The 17,225-nt window shown below is 47.1% G+C and overlaps 1 protein-coding gene across 1 annotated transcript in view; it reads right to left on the bottom strand.

Moving 5' to 3' along the window:
* Positions 1-707: 707 nt before the first annotated feature.
* The window catches only part of MARCHF5 (membrane associated ring-CH-type finger 5), a 211,247-nt gene continuing 194,729 nt past the window's right edge, over positions 708-17,225 (bottom strand). The window contains exons 5-6 of the mRNA XM_063962041.1: positions 5,259-5,425; positions 708-1,644 (exon numbers count right to left, since the gene is read on the bottom strand). Of these exons, the coding sequence (XP_063818111.1) occupies positions 1,528-1,644; positions 5,259-5,425 (284 nt within the window). The 3' untranslated portion in view covers positions 708-1,527. The remainder of the gene's footprint in view (positions 1,645-5,258; positions 5,426-17,225) is intronic.

Here is a 17,225-nt window from a genome sequence, read left to right as displayed (position 1 = left end):
CTTGATTAAACAGGGTGTCCCAGGATTAGACCATGTGATTAGTCAAGCCTTGGGTCAGCCTCTTTGGGTGTGTATGCCAAGCTGCTCTGACAAATCTACATCCATACCCAAGTTTGGGTGGTGACATCCATTTTAAAAGAAACATCAGGACAATACATTTTATTACATCTATGTACTGAATCAAATTGCATATAGTCTACAATAAACACATTTGGATTTTACTTTACATAATAAAAACAATAGTGACAAGCAACTTTGTCTGCTAAGGGTACTGCTTACGCTACACCTGTCATCATAATCCCCAATTATCTCTCCCTCTTTCTGTATTAATATATATCTTTAGTCTTAGCTCTTTCCTGCTGGGGCAGTGTAAATGGATGGTGTTAAACAGGCATTTACAGCTGCCATCTTTAATGTACTGAACTACACAAATCCTTACTTGGTGCTTAAGAAAAGAAACAAACAAACAAACAGAATTATGTTAGGACTGAAGATATATTTAAGAAAAAAGGAGGCTCAGCAAGTTTGTGATGGCATTTTGGGCTGGCAGCTGCGAGATAGTAAATACTAGTGATTGCAGACATCCCATCTGCTGTTTCCAAATCTGTGCACTGCATGACGGAACCCGTGTGGTATGGAGTACACAGTGTATGATATTTCAAAGGAAAAAAAGGCAAACTCTGCAGATTCATAAAGTTTGAATGAGCTACTACTAAAATATACATGTTTATTAAGTGTTCCATTCTCTTAAAAACAGAATGACAGAGATTGAAGCCTGCTTTTGGATACACATCTGTGTTACTTTGAAAAAGCACATGCAGTATAAGGCTGGAGATCGCTCCAATCCTGCACGAAACAAGATGGCAGGCCACATTCCCTGGAACAGTGAAACAAAATCACTAATATTTGTACAGCCAATCAGGCAGAACAATTATAAATACGCTTTTGGTTACGGCGTCCAATCAAACAAAATGACAAGATACAAGAGAAAACAGAATATTTGCTTTGTGGCTTCAATATTACACTTGTGCATGGTACTACACTCACCATATCTTCTCCATGGCGTATATCGCCAACAGAAAGAAGTGTTCTCATTTGGCAGCAGTGTACGCATGAAAATGAAATGAAAAAAAAAGACAATCTCACCTTTATTCCCTAAGATTAAGCCATAGTGCAAGTGCGTTCAAACCATAGAAATGGCATTCCACTACTTCTTCTGTAAAGCTTGCGTTTTATCCTTCTGGCAAACATATTTCTAAGGGGGGGTTCTACAACCAGCATGTGAGATGCAAAATAAAATGGTTCAAATGACACAATATTAAGAACGTCTACAGCAGGGTAAGGAAACATCCTGCGATCCAATGAATCTTAAGAATCCTGCCATACAAAAGTGCTTTATTGTGTGTTATAGAAAGAGAAGGGCAGCAACTCGTTGACCATTCCCAGGACTGTGCGATGGCGGGGAGTTACTGTAACACACTGCAGCCTTGCGGATGATACTGTACGACGCGCAGACTTTTCCACGGATTATACTTCCTCTGGCTCTGGGTTGTTCAGGATTTTCCGATGAGCCTGGCGTAAGAACTGCTGCTGTTTGAAATACACCTTGAAAGCTCCTTTTATGGCAACAAAAGCAATCCCACCCTGAAATACAAGACACACATTCTCAGGCATAGTGTCAGAGCACAGCACCTTATAGCACTGTAAAAGGAGCGCACCTCTGAGCGATGATATGGATGGTTTCCCTTTATGATAGAACTGAAAACGGGAACTCACATCTTCCACTCAACAATATAGCATTTATAAACAACTCAAGACCAGTCAACATTTATCTATAAGAAAACCTTGTATTTAGTCTTAGGGCAGGATGTAATGGAGTCCGAATTCGTCAGCCTTGCGGGATGCCGGCTGAACTCAGACTTTTTTTTTTTTTTTTTAAGGTGGCAATCATGTACAAGGCTAAACCATGCCTTGTACGCGATTTCCCCTTTAAAAAAACGTCCAGGTTCGGCCGGCATCCCGTCATTACATCCCGCCCTCAGTGTCTCTTTAAAAAGATCTCAAGAGAGGTAACAATTATTATTATTATTTATTTTTAACAACAATACTTTGGGTTTTCTGGATAAAGACGTTTACAATCTTTGGTCTCGTTTTAGTAACTTTGTTGATCCCGTGTGTTCTGATAAACTATCCAATAACTGTAGTTATTTGCTGAACTGTTCTGATGCTTTGTGGCAGACAATCACATCATCAGATGCAATTAAATGTGTCACGTATGACAATCTCTAGGGAAAAGTCTGCCTTTGTCCTTATTTTAAAGCAATTGACAGGCTCCAGGAACTGCAGTTTTAGGACTCTGCCTTCATATCAATTTTCCACACAGCAGAAGGCTGCAGAATGTATGAGTCTGTTTCCTCTTTTGCACAGTCATGAAGTGATGCTATTCAGCCATCACTGCAGTGACTGGGCTTTACTACCTGCAGCGCAGACACTGCTGTGATAGAAACTCGGATCTAGATACAGCTATTGAAGTTTCTTTCTGTTATCCTGATCTCTTTTGTTATATATGCAGATATCCAACATTTCCAGAAGCAGTAAAAACACAAGATAATGCACAATATACAGGAATACTTTAGATTCCTATATAAAATGGTGTTTGATTCTGTTTTTCTCTGCACTTAATATTGCAGAGGAAACTCTACATTATCATTACTGCTGAAGCCTCTATGGGGTATATTCAACTGAAGTCGAAAGCTGCCAGCTGTCGAAAAGATGTCAGTTTTCGAATTTGTTAGGTCGGAAGGGGTTCCGACCTATTCAATATAGCCCCAAATTATTTGCCAAGTCGAGGAATTCGACTTGTCGAAAAGCACGTGGATCGGCGGAATAGCTGCCGATCCATGTGCTTGTGTCGAAAATGGGGCCGTTTTGGACCCCTTTTCAACCATCTCAATTCAACTTTAAAAAAAGTCGAAGTGAGATGGGGAGAGCAGCGCCGGAGACGGGAGGAGAGCAGCGCCAGAGACGGGGGGAGCCGCGGGCAGACGGGGGGAGCTGCGCTGGAGGATGTCACAGCCGCCACTCACAGCAGCGCCCACCAGGCTCCAGCAAGCGAAACCTCGCTTGCTGGAGCTGGGTGGACGCTGCCGTGAGCGGCGGCTCTGATGCGGGGACGGGGAGAGGCAGAGACGTTGCGGGGGGGGGGGGGGGAGGTGGAGAGCCGTGGGCAGATGGGGCAGAACGGCTCTCCCCCTCCCGCATCTCAATTCGTCTTTTTTAAGAGTCGAATTGAGATGACATTGAATAGCCCAGGTCAGATCTATTCCGACAAATGAATATCGGAATGGATCCAACTTCAATTGGATATACCCCTATGTCCAGGCTTTACCTACAGTACACTACTTGGTTTCATCCTTTTGGGTCTCATCAGAGCAGATTATGGCTTTTCTGTTCTGCATATTAAGGCCTTGCCATATACTGTATGTACTTTATTTGATTTTTAAAATTCAAAAAAAGGAGAAAAAAAAGCCCCTTTCAAGGTAATTATCCCCCCCCCCTTTCCCCTAACTTTTACAGTGGCCTCGATATTCACCTTTAGGATGTCGACGTTCAGTGTTCCGGCACCGGGATTCCAAGTGGTGTCGGGATCCTGGCTTCTGTCACATGAATACCGGGATGCTAACCGTATCCCTACTAGCCAGTAGGGACTGTTCCCAATAATACACTACATCAGCGGTTCCCAAACTGTGCACCGCGGCACCCCTTTATGCAGGGGTGCCATGGGTGGATGGTCCGATGGAATGACATCTGGATGGGCTGCATGATGCCTCTCTGAGCAGCAAGTGTCCATTTACACAGTATAGCCGTCCCCATGTTATGCTGCCGCCACTCATGGATTGTCAACGCCCCCTCCTCCACTTCCTGTCGTCTTATCTCCTACAGCTGACAGTGGAATTGACTCCACTCCTGGACTCCTGATGGAAGTCTCCTCTGCTTATGAGAGTCTGTGACACAGCGTCTGAATCCCTGATGTAGTGTTATTGTTAAAATCAATTAACATTAAGCATATGTAATTTAAATTTTACTCCTATTATTTTTATTATGTTTTTGGCTGTCATATCAGAGTGTGTATGCGAGTATCCGTGCGTTTACTGTACATGCATCCAGTTGGTCCACCTACTGTTTTTCCATCCGCAGCCATTATCATTATGGGGCCCAGCATGTATATTTTTGGGCCCCCATACGTCCCCAGTAGGTACAGGCTGGCCAGCCTTTGGGCAGTGTATCTCAGCCTTATCCCCAAATGTGTCTCTCAGCATCACACCCCCTTGTTTTGCCAACACATCCCCATCTCTCCCCAGCCCCGCGCCTTCAGCACCATCTGCCTGCATATCTCTGCATCTCCAGCTCCGTCCCTTCAACTCTCCAGCCCATAGTTACCTTCTTGCTGCTGGCTCCTCTTCACAGCTCCTCAAGTTGTTGTGATAAAAAGTTAGGGGTTTTTTTTTGGCATAGGGGAACCACTGCACTACATACAGCTGCATAGAAAGCAGAATACTAGTCTAGTCATTATCAACTTATAAGTGATAACTTTGATATTGGAGTGGCACCTATGCAAGCTAAAACCCAAGGCAGACCCAGTTAGCAATCCTTCAGTTGGATATAAATGCATATATGTAATGTGTATACACATGTGCTTGTTGGTGGAGACAGCCTTCCTATATACTGTAGATGTATTCTGTGGTGGTGTACAGACAGGTGTGACATAAGTTTAGCAGCAGCTGTCACAGATGTAACCTACAGATCAGTTCCTTACCCTCTGCAGTGATAAGCGATCACTGGTGATCATTCATTCCCATCATGCTTATGTACGTGGCTGTGTCTTATGTGGGTCATACATCTGCAGGCCCAATTCCTCATTCAGCCGATCAGATTTGCCAAACATAGATATCAGCTATCTGGCAGGAAATAAGTAAAATTCAACATGGTAAAAATCCCAGACTCATCAATCCAGACCATTTGTTGGCCAGTCAGGGAAATCTAACATGCTGGATTTCTCCAATCCCTCAACGCTGGTGACAGTAGAACGGGGTAATTGCCCCAATATAGGCTAGATATATGGGCCTCATTAGAGATACACTGGATAGATAGGAGGCAGTGAATATACGCCTGGTTCTTGCTTTCTATAGTCACTTGGTTTCTATAATTGCACATATTCACAGGGTAAACTACTAGCATTAAACCAACACCATCCTTACCAGAATTGTCCTTTGCAGGTTGGAATTAACACTGCTAAACATCAGTTTGCCAACTATTGTAGCAATGGTGGGAAAGACTAGAGCTCCGCAGAGTATGCGGGTAGCAGAGACATGGTCTGCCAGTGGGTTGGCTTCAGCAGGTACCCGAGGGACTGGACATCCGATTCCTGGGGAGAACAGGAACACTTATATTACAACAGAAAATGATTTAGTGCAATACATACACAACATCTGGAATCTTTTGAAAGGCTACATGTAAATAAACATTTAATAGGCAAACCATAAAGGTAATATTTCCCTTATTCAAGGAGCATTTTCCAGAGACTTGTAGAATCGGGGTGAACAAATGAAACAGATGTACAAATAGACTTAACAAGACAAAAGTTCATAAGCAACCATAATAATCCAGCAGTTACATAAAGGGGAACCCCACCCTCACGGAAATCTGTTCTCAAGTATATTTGCTCATTTTCAAAGTAATCGAATATAACCGATAACAGCTGATTATTCTCACCGATAATTTCCTTTATTCAAGTTACTCAATGCCAGCCATTACTCAAGGATAGTCACCATTTCCCTAGGTGTCGGCAGCTCACCTGGTGTATATACTGTAGCCTAGCTGAGAAGCCTGCTGTAACATTCTCTCTGTCTGACACATGGAGCACTGAAAGAGAACTTAGGTGCTTCTGTGCCTATCATTTTTTTTTTTTGCTACTTCACCCATGAGTGTGTGGTTTTTGGTACCACCTTGGCGATTTAACAGGATGCGGTCAAAATCACGGAACTCAGAATAGCAACAGAGAGATCCCAAGGGTCAGAGTCCGGACGGATTTCGGAGGAAGTACTAGGGTTAGGCACTGGGGAGGGAGGGGGGGGGGGGGGGTTAGGGTTAGGCTGTGGGGATGGGCGACGTTAGGGTTAGGATTTGGGGTAGTGTGAAGATACTTACCAGGATTCCTCGGGATCCCCACTGCCAGCTTCGTACCCAACCCGCTTAAACTACTGCCACCTTATCTGAGTACAGTTTCATTCATGTAAGCTACCGTCAGGTGATCCTAGAAATGATTTCTTGCTTTCCATATGCTTCCGTCTCTCGCTGATTTAAAGAGAGCAGTTTCTCCTGTGAGGTCAACCACCATTGTGCTACATGTCTCGCCAGATGTGCCCCCAGTGAACTTGCATCTGTTGCTAATATCAGGTATTGTGCCTGTAACAGCGAAGCTGACCTGTTTTTTAATATTACACTTCTAATACACTACACTTTACATTTCTGATAAACTACACTTTAATTTTTTACGATTTGCAACTACTTTAGTATATTCAACTGTAAATCTCTTATTTGCCATCTTAGACACGGAACTATGTCTATAGTTGATGACATCATACCCAGAAAAATAAGATTTTACTCACCGGTAAATCTATTTCTCGTAGTCCGTAGTGGATGCTGGGACTCCGTAAGGACCATGGGGATTAGCGGCTCCGCAGGAGACTGGGCACAACTAAAGAAAGCTTTAGGACTACCTGGTGTGCACTGGCTCCTCCCACTAAGACCCTCCTCCAGACCTCAGGTAGGACACTGTGCCCGGAAGAGCTGACACAAATAGGAAGGATTTTGAATCCCGGGTAAGACTCATACCAGCCACACCAATCACACCGTATAACTCGTGATACTATACCCAGTTAACAGTATGAAATATAACTGAGCCTCTCAACAGATGGCTCAACAATAACCCTTTAGTTAGGCAATAACTATAAACAAGTATTGCAGACAATCCGCACTTGGGATGGGCGCCCAGCATCCACTACGGACTACGAGAAATAGATTTACCGGTGAGTAAAATCTTATTTTTTCTGACGTCCTAAGTGGATGCTGGGACTCCATAAGGACCATGGGGATTATACCAAAGCTCCCAAACGGGCGGGAGAGTGCGGATGACTCTGCAGCACCGAATGAGCAAACTCTAGGTCCTCCTCAGCCAGGGTATCAAACTTGTAGACTGTTGCAAAAATGTTTGAACCCGACCAAGTAACAGCTCGGCAAAGTTGTAAAGCCGAGACCCCTCGGGCAGCCGCCCAAGAAGAGCCCACTTTCCTCGTGGAATGGGCTTTTACAGATTTAGGGTGCGGCAGTCCAGCCGCAGCATGTGCAAGTTGAATCGTGCTACAGATCCAGCGAGCAATAGTCTGCTTAGAAGCAGGAGCACCCAGCTTGTTGGGTGCATACAGGATAAATAGCGAGTCAGTTTTCCTGACTCCAGCCGTCCTGGAAACATATACTTTTCAGGGCCCTGACTACGTCCAGTAACTTGGAATCCTCCAAGTCCCAAGTAGCCGCAGGCACCACAATAGGTTGGTTCACATGAAAAACTGATACCACCTTAGGAAGGAATTGGGAACGAGTCCTCAATTCCGCCTTAACCATATAAAATACAGATAAGGGCTTTTGTATGACAAAGCCGCCAATTCTGATACACGCCTGGCCGACGCCACGGCCCACAGCATGACCACTTTCCACGTGAGGTATTGTAGCTCCACGGATTTAAGTGGCTCAACCCAATGCGACTTCAGGAAATCCAACACCACGTTGAGATCCCACGGTGCCACTTGAGGCACAAACGGGGGCTGACTATGCAGCACTCCCTTAACAAAAGTCCGAACTTCAGGCAGTGAAGCCAGTTCTATTTTGGAAGAAAATCGATAGAGCCGAAATCTGGACCTTCATGGAACCCAATTTTAGGCCCATAGTCACCTCTGACTGTAGGAAGTGCAGAAATCGACCTAGCTGAAATTTCTCCTTTGGGGCCTTCCTGGCCTCACAGCACGCAACATATTTCCACCATATGCGGTGATAATGGTTTGCGTTCACTTCTTTCCTAGCTTTAAATAGCGTAGGGATAACTTCCTCCGGAATGCCCTTTTCCTTCAGGATCCGGCGTTCAACCGCCATGCCGTCAAACGCAGCCGCGGTACGTCTTGGAACAGACAGGCCCCCTGCTGCAGCAGGTCCTGTCTGAGCGGCAGAGGCCATGGGTCCTCTGAGATCATTTCTTGGAGTTCTGGTTACCAAGCTCTTCTTGGCCAACCCGGAACAATGAGTATAGTTCTTACTCCTCTCCTTCTTATTATTCTCATTACCCTGAGTAAGAGAGGCAGAGAAGGGAACACATACACCGACTGGTACACCCACGGTGTTACCAGAGCGTCCACAGCTATCGCCTGAGGGTCCCTTGACCTGGCGCAATATCTTTGTAGCTTTTTGTTGGGGCGGGACGCCATCATGTCCACCTGTGGCCTTTCCCAACGGTGTACAATCATTTGGAAGACTTCTGGATGAAGTCCCCACTCTCCCGGGTGGAGGTCGTGTCTTCTGAGGAAGTATGCTTCTCAGTTGTCCACTCCGGGAATGAACACTGCTGACAGTGCGAACACATGATTTTCCGCCCATCGGAGAATCCTTGTGGCTTCTGTCATCGCCATCCTGCTTCTTGTGCCGCCCTGTCGGTTTACATGAGCGACCGCCGTGATGTTGTCTGACTGGATCAGCACCGGCCGGTGTTGAAGCAGGGGTCTAGCCTGACTTAGGGCATTGTAAATGGCCCTTAGTTCCAGAATATTTATGTGTAGGGAAGTCTCCTGACTTTTCCATAGCCTTGGAAGTTTCTTCCCTGTGTGACTGTCCTCCAGCCTCGAAGGCTGGCATCCGTGGTCACCAGGACCCAGTCCTGTATGCCGATTCTGCTGCCCCCTAGAAGATGAGCACTCTGCAGCCACCACAACAGCGACACCCTGGCCCTTGGAGACAGGGTTATCCGCCGATGCATCTGAAGATGCGACCCGGACCACTTGTCCAACAGATCCCACTGGAAAATCCTTGCATGGGACCTGGCGAATGGAATTTCTTCATAAGAAGCTACCATCCTTCCCAGGGCTCGCGTGCATTGATGCACCGACACCTGTATACGTATTAGGAGGTCTCTGACTAGAGATGACAACTCCTTGGACTTATCCTCCGGGAGAAACCCTTTTTATCCTGTTCTGTGTCCAGAACCATACCCAGGAACAGTAGACGCATCGTAGGAACCAGCTGCGACTTTGGAATATTCAGAATCCAGCCGTGCTGTTGTAGAACTTCGCGAGATAGTGCTACTCCGCCGAACAACTGCTCCCTGGACCTCGCCTTTATAAGGAGATCGTCCAAGTACGGGATAATTATTTCGGCCATTACCTTGGTAAATACCTCGGTGCCGGGGATAGACCAACGGCAACGTCTGGAATTGGTAATGACAATCCTGTACCACAATTTTGAGGTACTCCTGGTGAAGAGGGTAAATAGGGACATGCAGGTAAGCATCCTTGATGTCCAGTGATACCATGAAATTCTCCAGGCTTGCAATAATCGCCCTGAGCGATTCCATTTTGAACTTGAACCTTCGTATATAAGTGTTCAAGGATTTCAATTTTAGAATGGGTCTCACCGAACCGTCTGGTTTCGGTACCACAACATTTTGGAATAGTAACCCCGGCCTTGTTGAAGGAGGGGTACCTTGATTTCACCTGCTGGAAGTACAGCTTGTGAATTGCCGCCAGTACTACCTTTCTCCGAGGGCAGCAGGCAAGGCTGATGTGAGGTAACGGCGAGGGGGAGTCGCCTCGAACTCCAGCCTGTATCCCTGTGATACTATTTGCAGAACCTAGGGATCCACCTGTGGGCAAGCCCACTGGTCCCTGAAGTTCCCGAGACGCGCCCCTACCGCACCTGTCTCCACCTGTGGAGCCCCAACGTCATGCGGTGGACTCAGAGGAAGCAGGGGAAGATTTATGATCCTGGGAACTGGCTGCTGGTGCAGCTTTTTCCTTCTTCCCTTGTCTCTGTGCAGAAAGGAAGCGCCTTTGACCCGCTTGCTTTTCTGAAGCCGAAAGGACTGTACCTGAAAATACAGTGCTTTCTTAGGCTGTGAGGAAACCTGAGGTAAAAAAATTTCTTCCGAGCTGTTGCTGTGGATACGAGGTCCCAGAGACCATCCCCAAACAATTCCTCACCCTTATAAGGCAGAATCTCCATGTGCCTTTTATAGGCAGCATCATCTGTCCACTGCCGGGTTTCTAATACCCTCCTGGCAGAATGGACATTGCATTAATTCTGGATGCCAGCCGGCAAATATCCCTCTGTGCATCCTTTATATCTAAGACGACGTCTTTAATATGCTCTATGTTAGCAAACTATTATCCCTGTCTTAGAGTATTAATATTATCTGACTGGGTATCAGATCACGCTGCAGCAGCACTATTTATGCTGAGGCAATTGCAGGTCTCAGTATATAACCTGAGTGTGTTTATACAGACTTCAGGATAGCCTCCTGCTTTTTATCAGCAGGCTCCTTCAAGGTGGCCGTATCCTAAGACGGCAGTGCCACCTTTTTTGACAAACGTGTGAGCGCCTTATCCACCCTAAGGGATATCTCCCAACGTGACCTATCCTCTGGCGGGAAAGGGTACGCCATCAGTAACTTTTTAGAAATTACCAGTTTCTTATCGGGGGAACCCACGCTACTTTACACACTTCATTTATTCATCTGATGGGGGAACAAAACACTGGCTGCTTTTTCTCCCCAAAAATAAAACCCCTTTTATATGGTACTTGGGTTCATGTCAGAAATGCGTAACACATTTTTCATTGCCGAGATCATGTAACGGATGTTCCTAGTGGATTGCGTATATGCCTCAACCTCGTCGACACTGGAGTCAGACTCCGTGTCGACATCTGTGTCTGCCATCTGAGGTAACGGGCGCTTTTTTGAGCCCCTGATGGCCTTTGAGACGCCTGGGCAGGCGCGGGCTGAGAAGCCGGCTGTCCCACAGCTGTTTTACGTCATCTAGCCTTCTATGTAAGGAGTTGACATTGTCGGTTAATACCTTCCACCTATCCATCCACTCTGGTGTCGGCCCCACAGGGGGCGACATCCCATTTATCGGCCTCTGCTCCACCTCCACGTAACCTTCCTCATCCCACATGTCGACACAGCCGTACCGACACAGCACACACACAGGGGATGCTCTGACTGAGGACAGGACCCCACAAAGTCCTTTGGGGAGACAGAGAGAGAGTATGCCAGCACACACCAGAGCGCTATATAATGCAGGGATTAACACTATAACTGAGTGATTTTTTCCCCCAATAGCTGCTTGCATAAACAATATTACGCCTAAATTTAGTGCCCCCCCCCCCTCTCTTTTTAACCCTTTGAGCCTGAAAACTACAGGGGAGAGCCTGGGGAGCTGTCTTCCAGCTGCACTGTGAAGAGAAAATGGCGCCAGTGTGCTGAGGGAGATAGCTCCGCCCCTTTTTCGCTGACTTTTCTCCCGCTTTTTTATGGATTCTGGCAGGGGTATTTATCACATATATAGCCTCTGGGGCTATATATTGTGATGATTTTGCCAGGCAAGGTGTTTATATTGCTGCTCAGGGCGCCCCCCCCCCCCAGCGCCCTGTACCCATCAGTGACCGGAGTGTGAGGTGTGCATGAGGAGCAATGGCGCACAGCTGCAGTGCTGTGCGCTACCTTGGTGAAGACTGAAGTCTTCTGCCGCCGATTTTCCGGAACACTTCTTGCTTCTGGCTCTGTAAGGGGGCCGGCGGCGCGGCTCCGGGACCGAACATCAATGGCCGGTTCCATGCGGTCGATCCCTCTGGAGCTAATGGTGTCCAGTAGCCTAAGAAGCCCAAGCTACCACCAGTTAGGTAGGTTCGCTTCTTCTCCCCTTAGTCCCTCGCTGCAGTGAGTCTGTTGCCAGCAGATCTCACTGTAAAATAAAAAACCTAAAATATACTTTCTTTCTAGGAGCTCAGGAGAGCCCCTAGTGTGCATCCAGCTCAGCCGGGCACAAGAATCTACCTGAGGTCTGGAGGAGGGTCTTAGTGGGAGGAGCCAGTGCACACCAGGTAGTCCTAAAGCTTTCTTTAGTTGTGCCCAGTCTCCTGCGGAGCCGCTAATCCCCATGGTCTTTACGGAGTCCCAGCATCCACTTAGGACGTCAGAGAAACAAACATTTTTTCAACTTCTTGGTGAGGTCACCAAACTGAACGGGAGACCTTTAAGCTGGCAGTGATCGCTTAGGGCACAAAACTGTAAGTAGCACCTGAATGAAGAACTTCCATTTTTTTGGCATACTTCAAAAGCCTGCCCCCCACGGGTATGGTTGGGAGGGACCCATTGTAGTCATTATTGCCTTGGATTTGATCTCCTATGGGTCTGATAAAAAGACTGGTTTGTCCCCACTGAGTAATTATTGATTGTACTGACCTGGTCTGTAACGTCTGCCTCCCTAAACTGTTGTCTTGGAGTTAGCACCGGATATCTAGTAGACCTACCTCCTATCATTTTTTGTATGGAGACTCAAGTCTGCGCTCGAATAGCAATGAACCATGGGGGTAATTCAGACTGCATCGCTGCAGCGGCAGCGATCACAGCCTGAATTACTTTGTGGAGTGTGCACGCACAGCGGCCGCATTGCGCGTGCACACCCCGGGAGCCCAGTGAGACGCTATCAGCATCTCACTGGCTCTGCCTCTGAATGACTGACTGGCAGAGGCGGTCGCGGGACGGGCGGGGTCCAGACAACGGAGGCGTGTCCGGACCATTCCGGGGGCGGGCCGCGCCGGCTGTGTGACGTCACAAGCAGCCGCTGCCACCCCGAACGAGGCGGGTAGGTCCCTGCCAGCGCGCAGTAGCTGCGCAGGTACGGAGCTACTCGCCAGGTACAAAAGCATCGCCGCCGTGCAATGCTTTTGTACCTGTATGTGTGTGTGTGGGGGGGGGGGGGGGGGGCTGACATGCGGGGCGGACTATCCCTGTGCCGGGCGTTCCCCTGCATGTCAGAGTATATGATCGTAGATGTGCTAAATTGCTCTGTGCTCTGAATTACCCCCCTCATATTAGGGTAATGTTACTAGTCTAGTTTTGGAGTATGCATTTGCTAAGCTAGAGTGCTGCCATAATGCTACTATACCAGCAGCAAAAGATCTTGCTGAGAATGTTACCACATCACTAGAGACCTCACATAAATACTCCACAGCTTTCTGCATTATTTCTACATTTCTCAGCAGGTGTTTTGAAATTCTTTCCTCTATATCTGTGCGCATAGCTGAAATCCACATCTTAAAGTCTGGGGAACTGCAGCTATTGCCAAACCAGATTTTAAAGAGACAGCTCTAGCAATATGCAATTTTTTAAGAGAGATTTCCATCTACTTATCCATTTCATCTTTAAACAAAGCTCCATCCTCTATAGCAGTGTTTTTCAACCACTAGTGTGCCCTGAGCAATCTCAAGGTGTGCCGCCATAGAAGCAGACTCGGGCAAATCAGTGCTGCGAGCTGTAAAAGGTTGAAAATCTCTGCTCTATAGGAATGTTTGTTCTATACATCAATTCTGCAACATTCATCCTGAGTACCGCACACCAAATATGAAATTTGTCATCCTTCAAAGGATACATGTGCTAAATCCTAGCAAGACTGCCCTGTTATTAATCCAAATTTTGCCATTCTTTCATCATAATTTCTTGCATAATTTTGTGGTCCGAAAAGCCTCTGCCTCTTTTTAATCTATCCTCAAACAACAGGTTCTGTTCATCATTCTGCACCAACACATCTTTATAGTTCATATACTTATAATTATATTTGAGTATCCTCACAAATTTCCTGATTCTTCACTGGATAAAGGCTCAAAATCTTCTCCTATCCACATTCGGTGGACGCTGCACCATACTCAGTCAAGGATTGTCTATACACCAGGTGGCCGGTCCCTTTGGAAAAAAACTTCCTGTCTCCAACTATGGGAATAGGTTACTAACACTGAATAAGGGCTGCCATGAAGGAGGGATGTAGAAAATAAGAATTTACTCACCGGTAATTCTATTTCTCGTAGTCCGTAGTGGATGCTGGGAACTCCGTAAGGACCATGGGGAATAGCGGGCTCCGAAGGAGGCTGGGCACTCTAGAAAGATCTTAGACTACCTGGTGTGCACTGGCTCCTCCCACTATGACCCTCCTCCAAGCCTCAGTTAGGTACTGTGCCCGGACGAGCGTACACAATAAGGAAGGATTTTGAATCCCGGGTAAGACTCATACCAGCAACACCAATCACACCGTACAACTCGTGATATGAAACACAGTTAACAGTATGAAACAATAGAGCCTCTCAACAGATGGCTCAACAATAACCCGATTTAGTTAACAATAACTATGTACAAGTATTGCAGATAAACCGCACTTGGGATGGGCGCCCAGCATCCACTACGGACTACGAGAAATAGAATTACCGGTGAGTAAATTCTTATTTTCTCTAACGTCCTAGTGGATGCTGGGAACTCCGTAAGGACCATGGGGATTATACCAAAGCTCCCAAACGGGCGGGAGAGTGCGGATGACTCTGCAGCACTGAATGAGAGAACTCCAGGTCCTCCTCAGCCAGGGTATCAAATTTGTAGAATTTTGCAAACGTGTTTGCCCCTGACCAAGTAGCTGCTCGGCAAAGTTGTAAAGCCGAGACCTCTCGGGCAGCCGCCCAAGATGAGCCCACCTTCCTTGTGGAATGGGCATTGACAGATTTTGGCTGTGGCAGGCCTGCCACAGTATGTGCAAGCTGAATTGTACTACAAATCCAACGAGCAATAGTCTGCTTAGAAGCAGGAGCACCCAGCTTGTTAGGTGCATATAGGATAAACAGCGAGTCAGATTTTCTGACTCTAGCCGTTCTGGAAACATATATTTTCAGTGCCCTGACAACGTCTAGCAACTTGGAGTCCTCCAAGTCCCTAGTAGCCTAGGCACCACAATAGGCTGGTTCAGGTGAAACGCTGACACCACCTTTGGGAGAAACTGGGGACGAGTCCTCAATTCTGCCCTATCCATATGGAAAATCAAATAAGGGCTTTTACAAGACAAAGCCGCCAACTTTGATACTCGCCTGGCAGAAGCCAAGGCCAATAACATAACCACCTTCCACGTGAGATATTTCAGATCCACGGTTTTTAGTGGTTCAAACCAATGTGATTTTAAGAAACTCAACACCACGTTGAGATCCCAAGGTGCCACAGGAGGCACAAACGGGGGCTGACTCTGCAGCACTCCTTTTATAAATGTCTGAACTTCAGGTACTGAAGCTAGTTCTTTTTGAAAGAAAATCGACAGAGCCGAGATCTGTACCTTAATGGAACCCAATTTAAGGCCCATAGTCACTCCTGCTTGCAGGAAATGCAGAAATCGACCTAGTTGAAATTCCTCTGTTGGGGCCCTTTCGGCCTCACACCATGCAACATATTTTCGCCATATGCGGTGATAATGAGTTGCTGTAACCACTTTCCTGGCTTTAGTAAGCGTAGGAATGACTTCCTCCGGAATGCCCTTTTCCTTCAGGATCCGGCGTTCAACCGCCATGCCGACAAACGCAGCCGCGGTAAGTCTTGGAACAGACAGGGCCCCTGCTGCCGCAGGTCCTGTCTGAGTGGCAGAGGCCCTGGGTCCTCCGATATAAATTCTTGAAGTTCTGGGTACCAAGCTCTTCTTGGCCATCCACGAGTATCGTTCTTACTCCTCGCCTTCTTATTATTCTCAGTACCTTTGGTATGAGAGGCAGAGGGGAGAACACATAAACCGACTGGTACACCCACGGTGTTACCAGAGCGTCCATAGCTATCGCCTGAGGGTCCCTTGACCCGGTGCAATATCTTTTATAGCTTTTTGTTGAGGCGGGACGCCATCATGTCCACCTGTGGCCTTTCCCAATGGTGTACAATCCTATTGGAAGACTTCTGGAGGAAGTCCCCATTCTCCCGGGTGGAGGTCGTGTCTGTTGAGAAGATCTGCTTCCCAGTTGTCCACTCCGGGAATGAACACTGCTGACAGTGCTAACACATGATTTTCCGCCTATCGGAGAATCCTTGTGGCTTCTGCCATCGCCATCCTGCTTCTTGTGCCGCCCTGTTGGTTTACATGGGCGACTGCCGTGATGTTGTCTGATTGGATCAGTACCGGCTGGTTTTGAAGCAGAGGCCTTGCCGGCCTCAGGGCATTGTAAATGGCCCTCAGGTCCAGAATATTTATGTGTAGGGAAATAACCTGACTTGACCAAAGTCCCTGGAAATTTCTTCCCTGTGTGACTGCCTCCCAGCCTCAAAGGCTGGAATCCATGGTCACTAGGACCTAGTCCTGTATGCCGAACTTGCGGCCCTCTTGAAGATGGGCACTCTGCAGCCACCACAGTAGAGATACCCTGGTCCTTGGAGACAGGGTTATCAGCCTATGCATCAGAAGATGCGATCCGGACCACTTGTCCAACAGGTCCCTCTGAAAAGTTCTCGTATGGAACCTGCCTAATGGGATTGCTTCGTAGGAAGCTACCATTTTTCCCAGGACTCGCGTGCAATGATGCACCGCTACCTATTTTGGCTTCAGGAGGTCTCTGACTAGAGATGACAACTCCTTGGCTTTCTCCTCCGGGAGAAACACTATTTCTGGTTTATGTCTAGAACCATCCCCAGGAACAGTAGACGTGTCATAGGAACCAGCTGTGACTTTGGACTGTTTAGAATCCAACCATGCTGTTGTAGCACTTTCCAAAATAGTGCTACCCCGACTACCAACTGCTCCTTGGACCTCGCCCTTATAACGAGATTGTCCAAGTACGGGATAATTACAACTCCCTTTTTTTCGAAGGAGTATCATCATTTCGGCCATTACCTTGATAAAACACCCTCGGTGCCATGTACAGTCCAAACGGCAGTGTCTGGACTTGGTAATGGTAATCCTGTACCACAAATCTGAGGTACTCCTGGCGAGGATGGTAAATGGGGACATGCAGGTAAGCATCCTTGATGTCCCGGGATACCATGTAATCCCCCTCGTCCAGGCTTGCAATAACCGCCCTGAGCGATTCCATCTTGAACTTGAATTTTTTTATGTATGTGTTCA

The sequence above is a fragment of the Pseudophryne corroboree genome, chromosome 3 (assembly GCF_028390025.1).
Source record: "Pseudophryne corroboree isolate aPseCor3 chromosome 3, aPseCor3.hap2, whole genome shotgun sequence".
NCBI lineage: Eukaryota > Metazoa > Chordata > Amphibia > Anura > Myobatrachidae > Pseudophryne > Pseudophryne corroboree.
The sequence above is the reverse complement of the archived record's forward strand: the minus strand, read 5'-3'. Positions and strand labels throughout refer to the sequence as shown.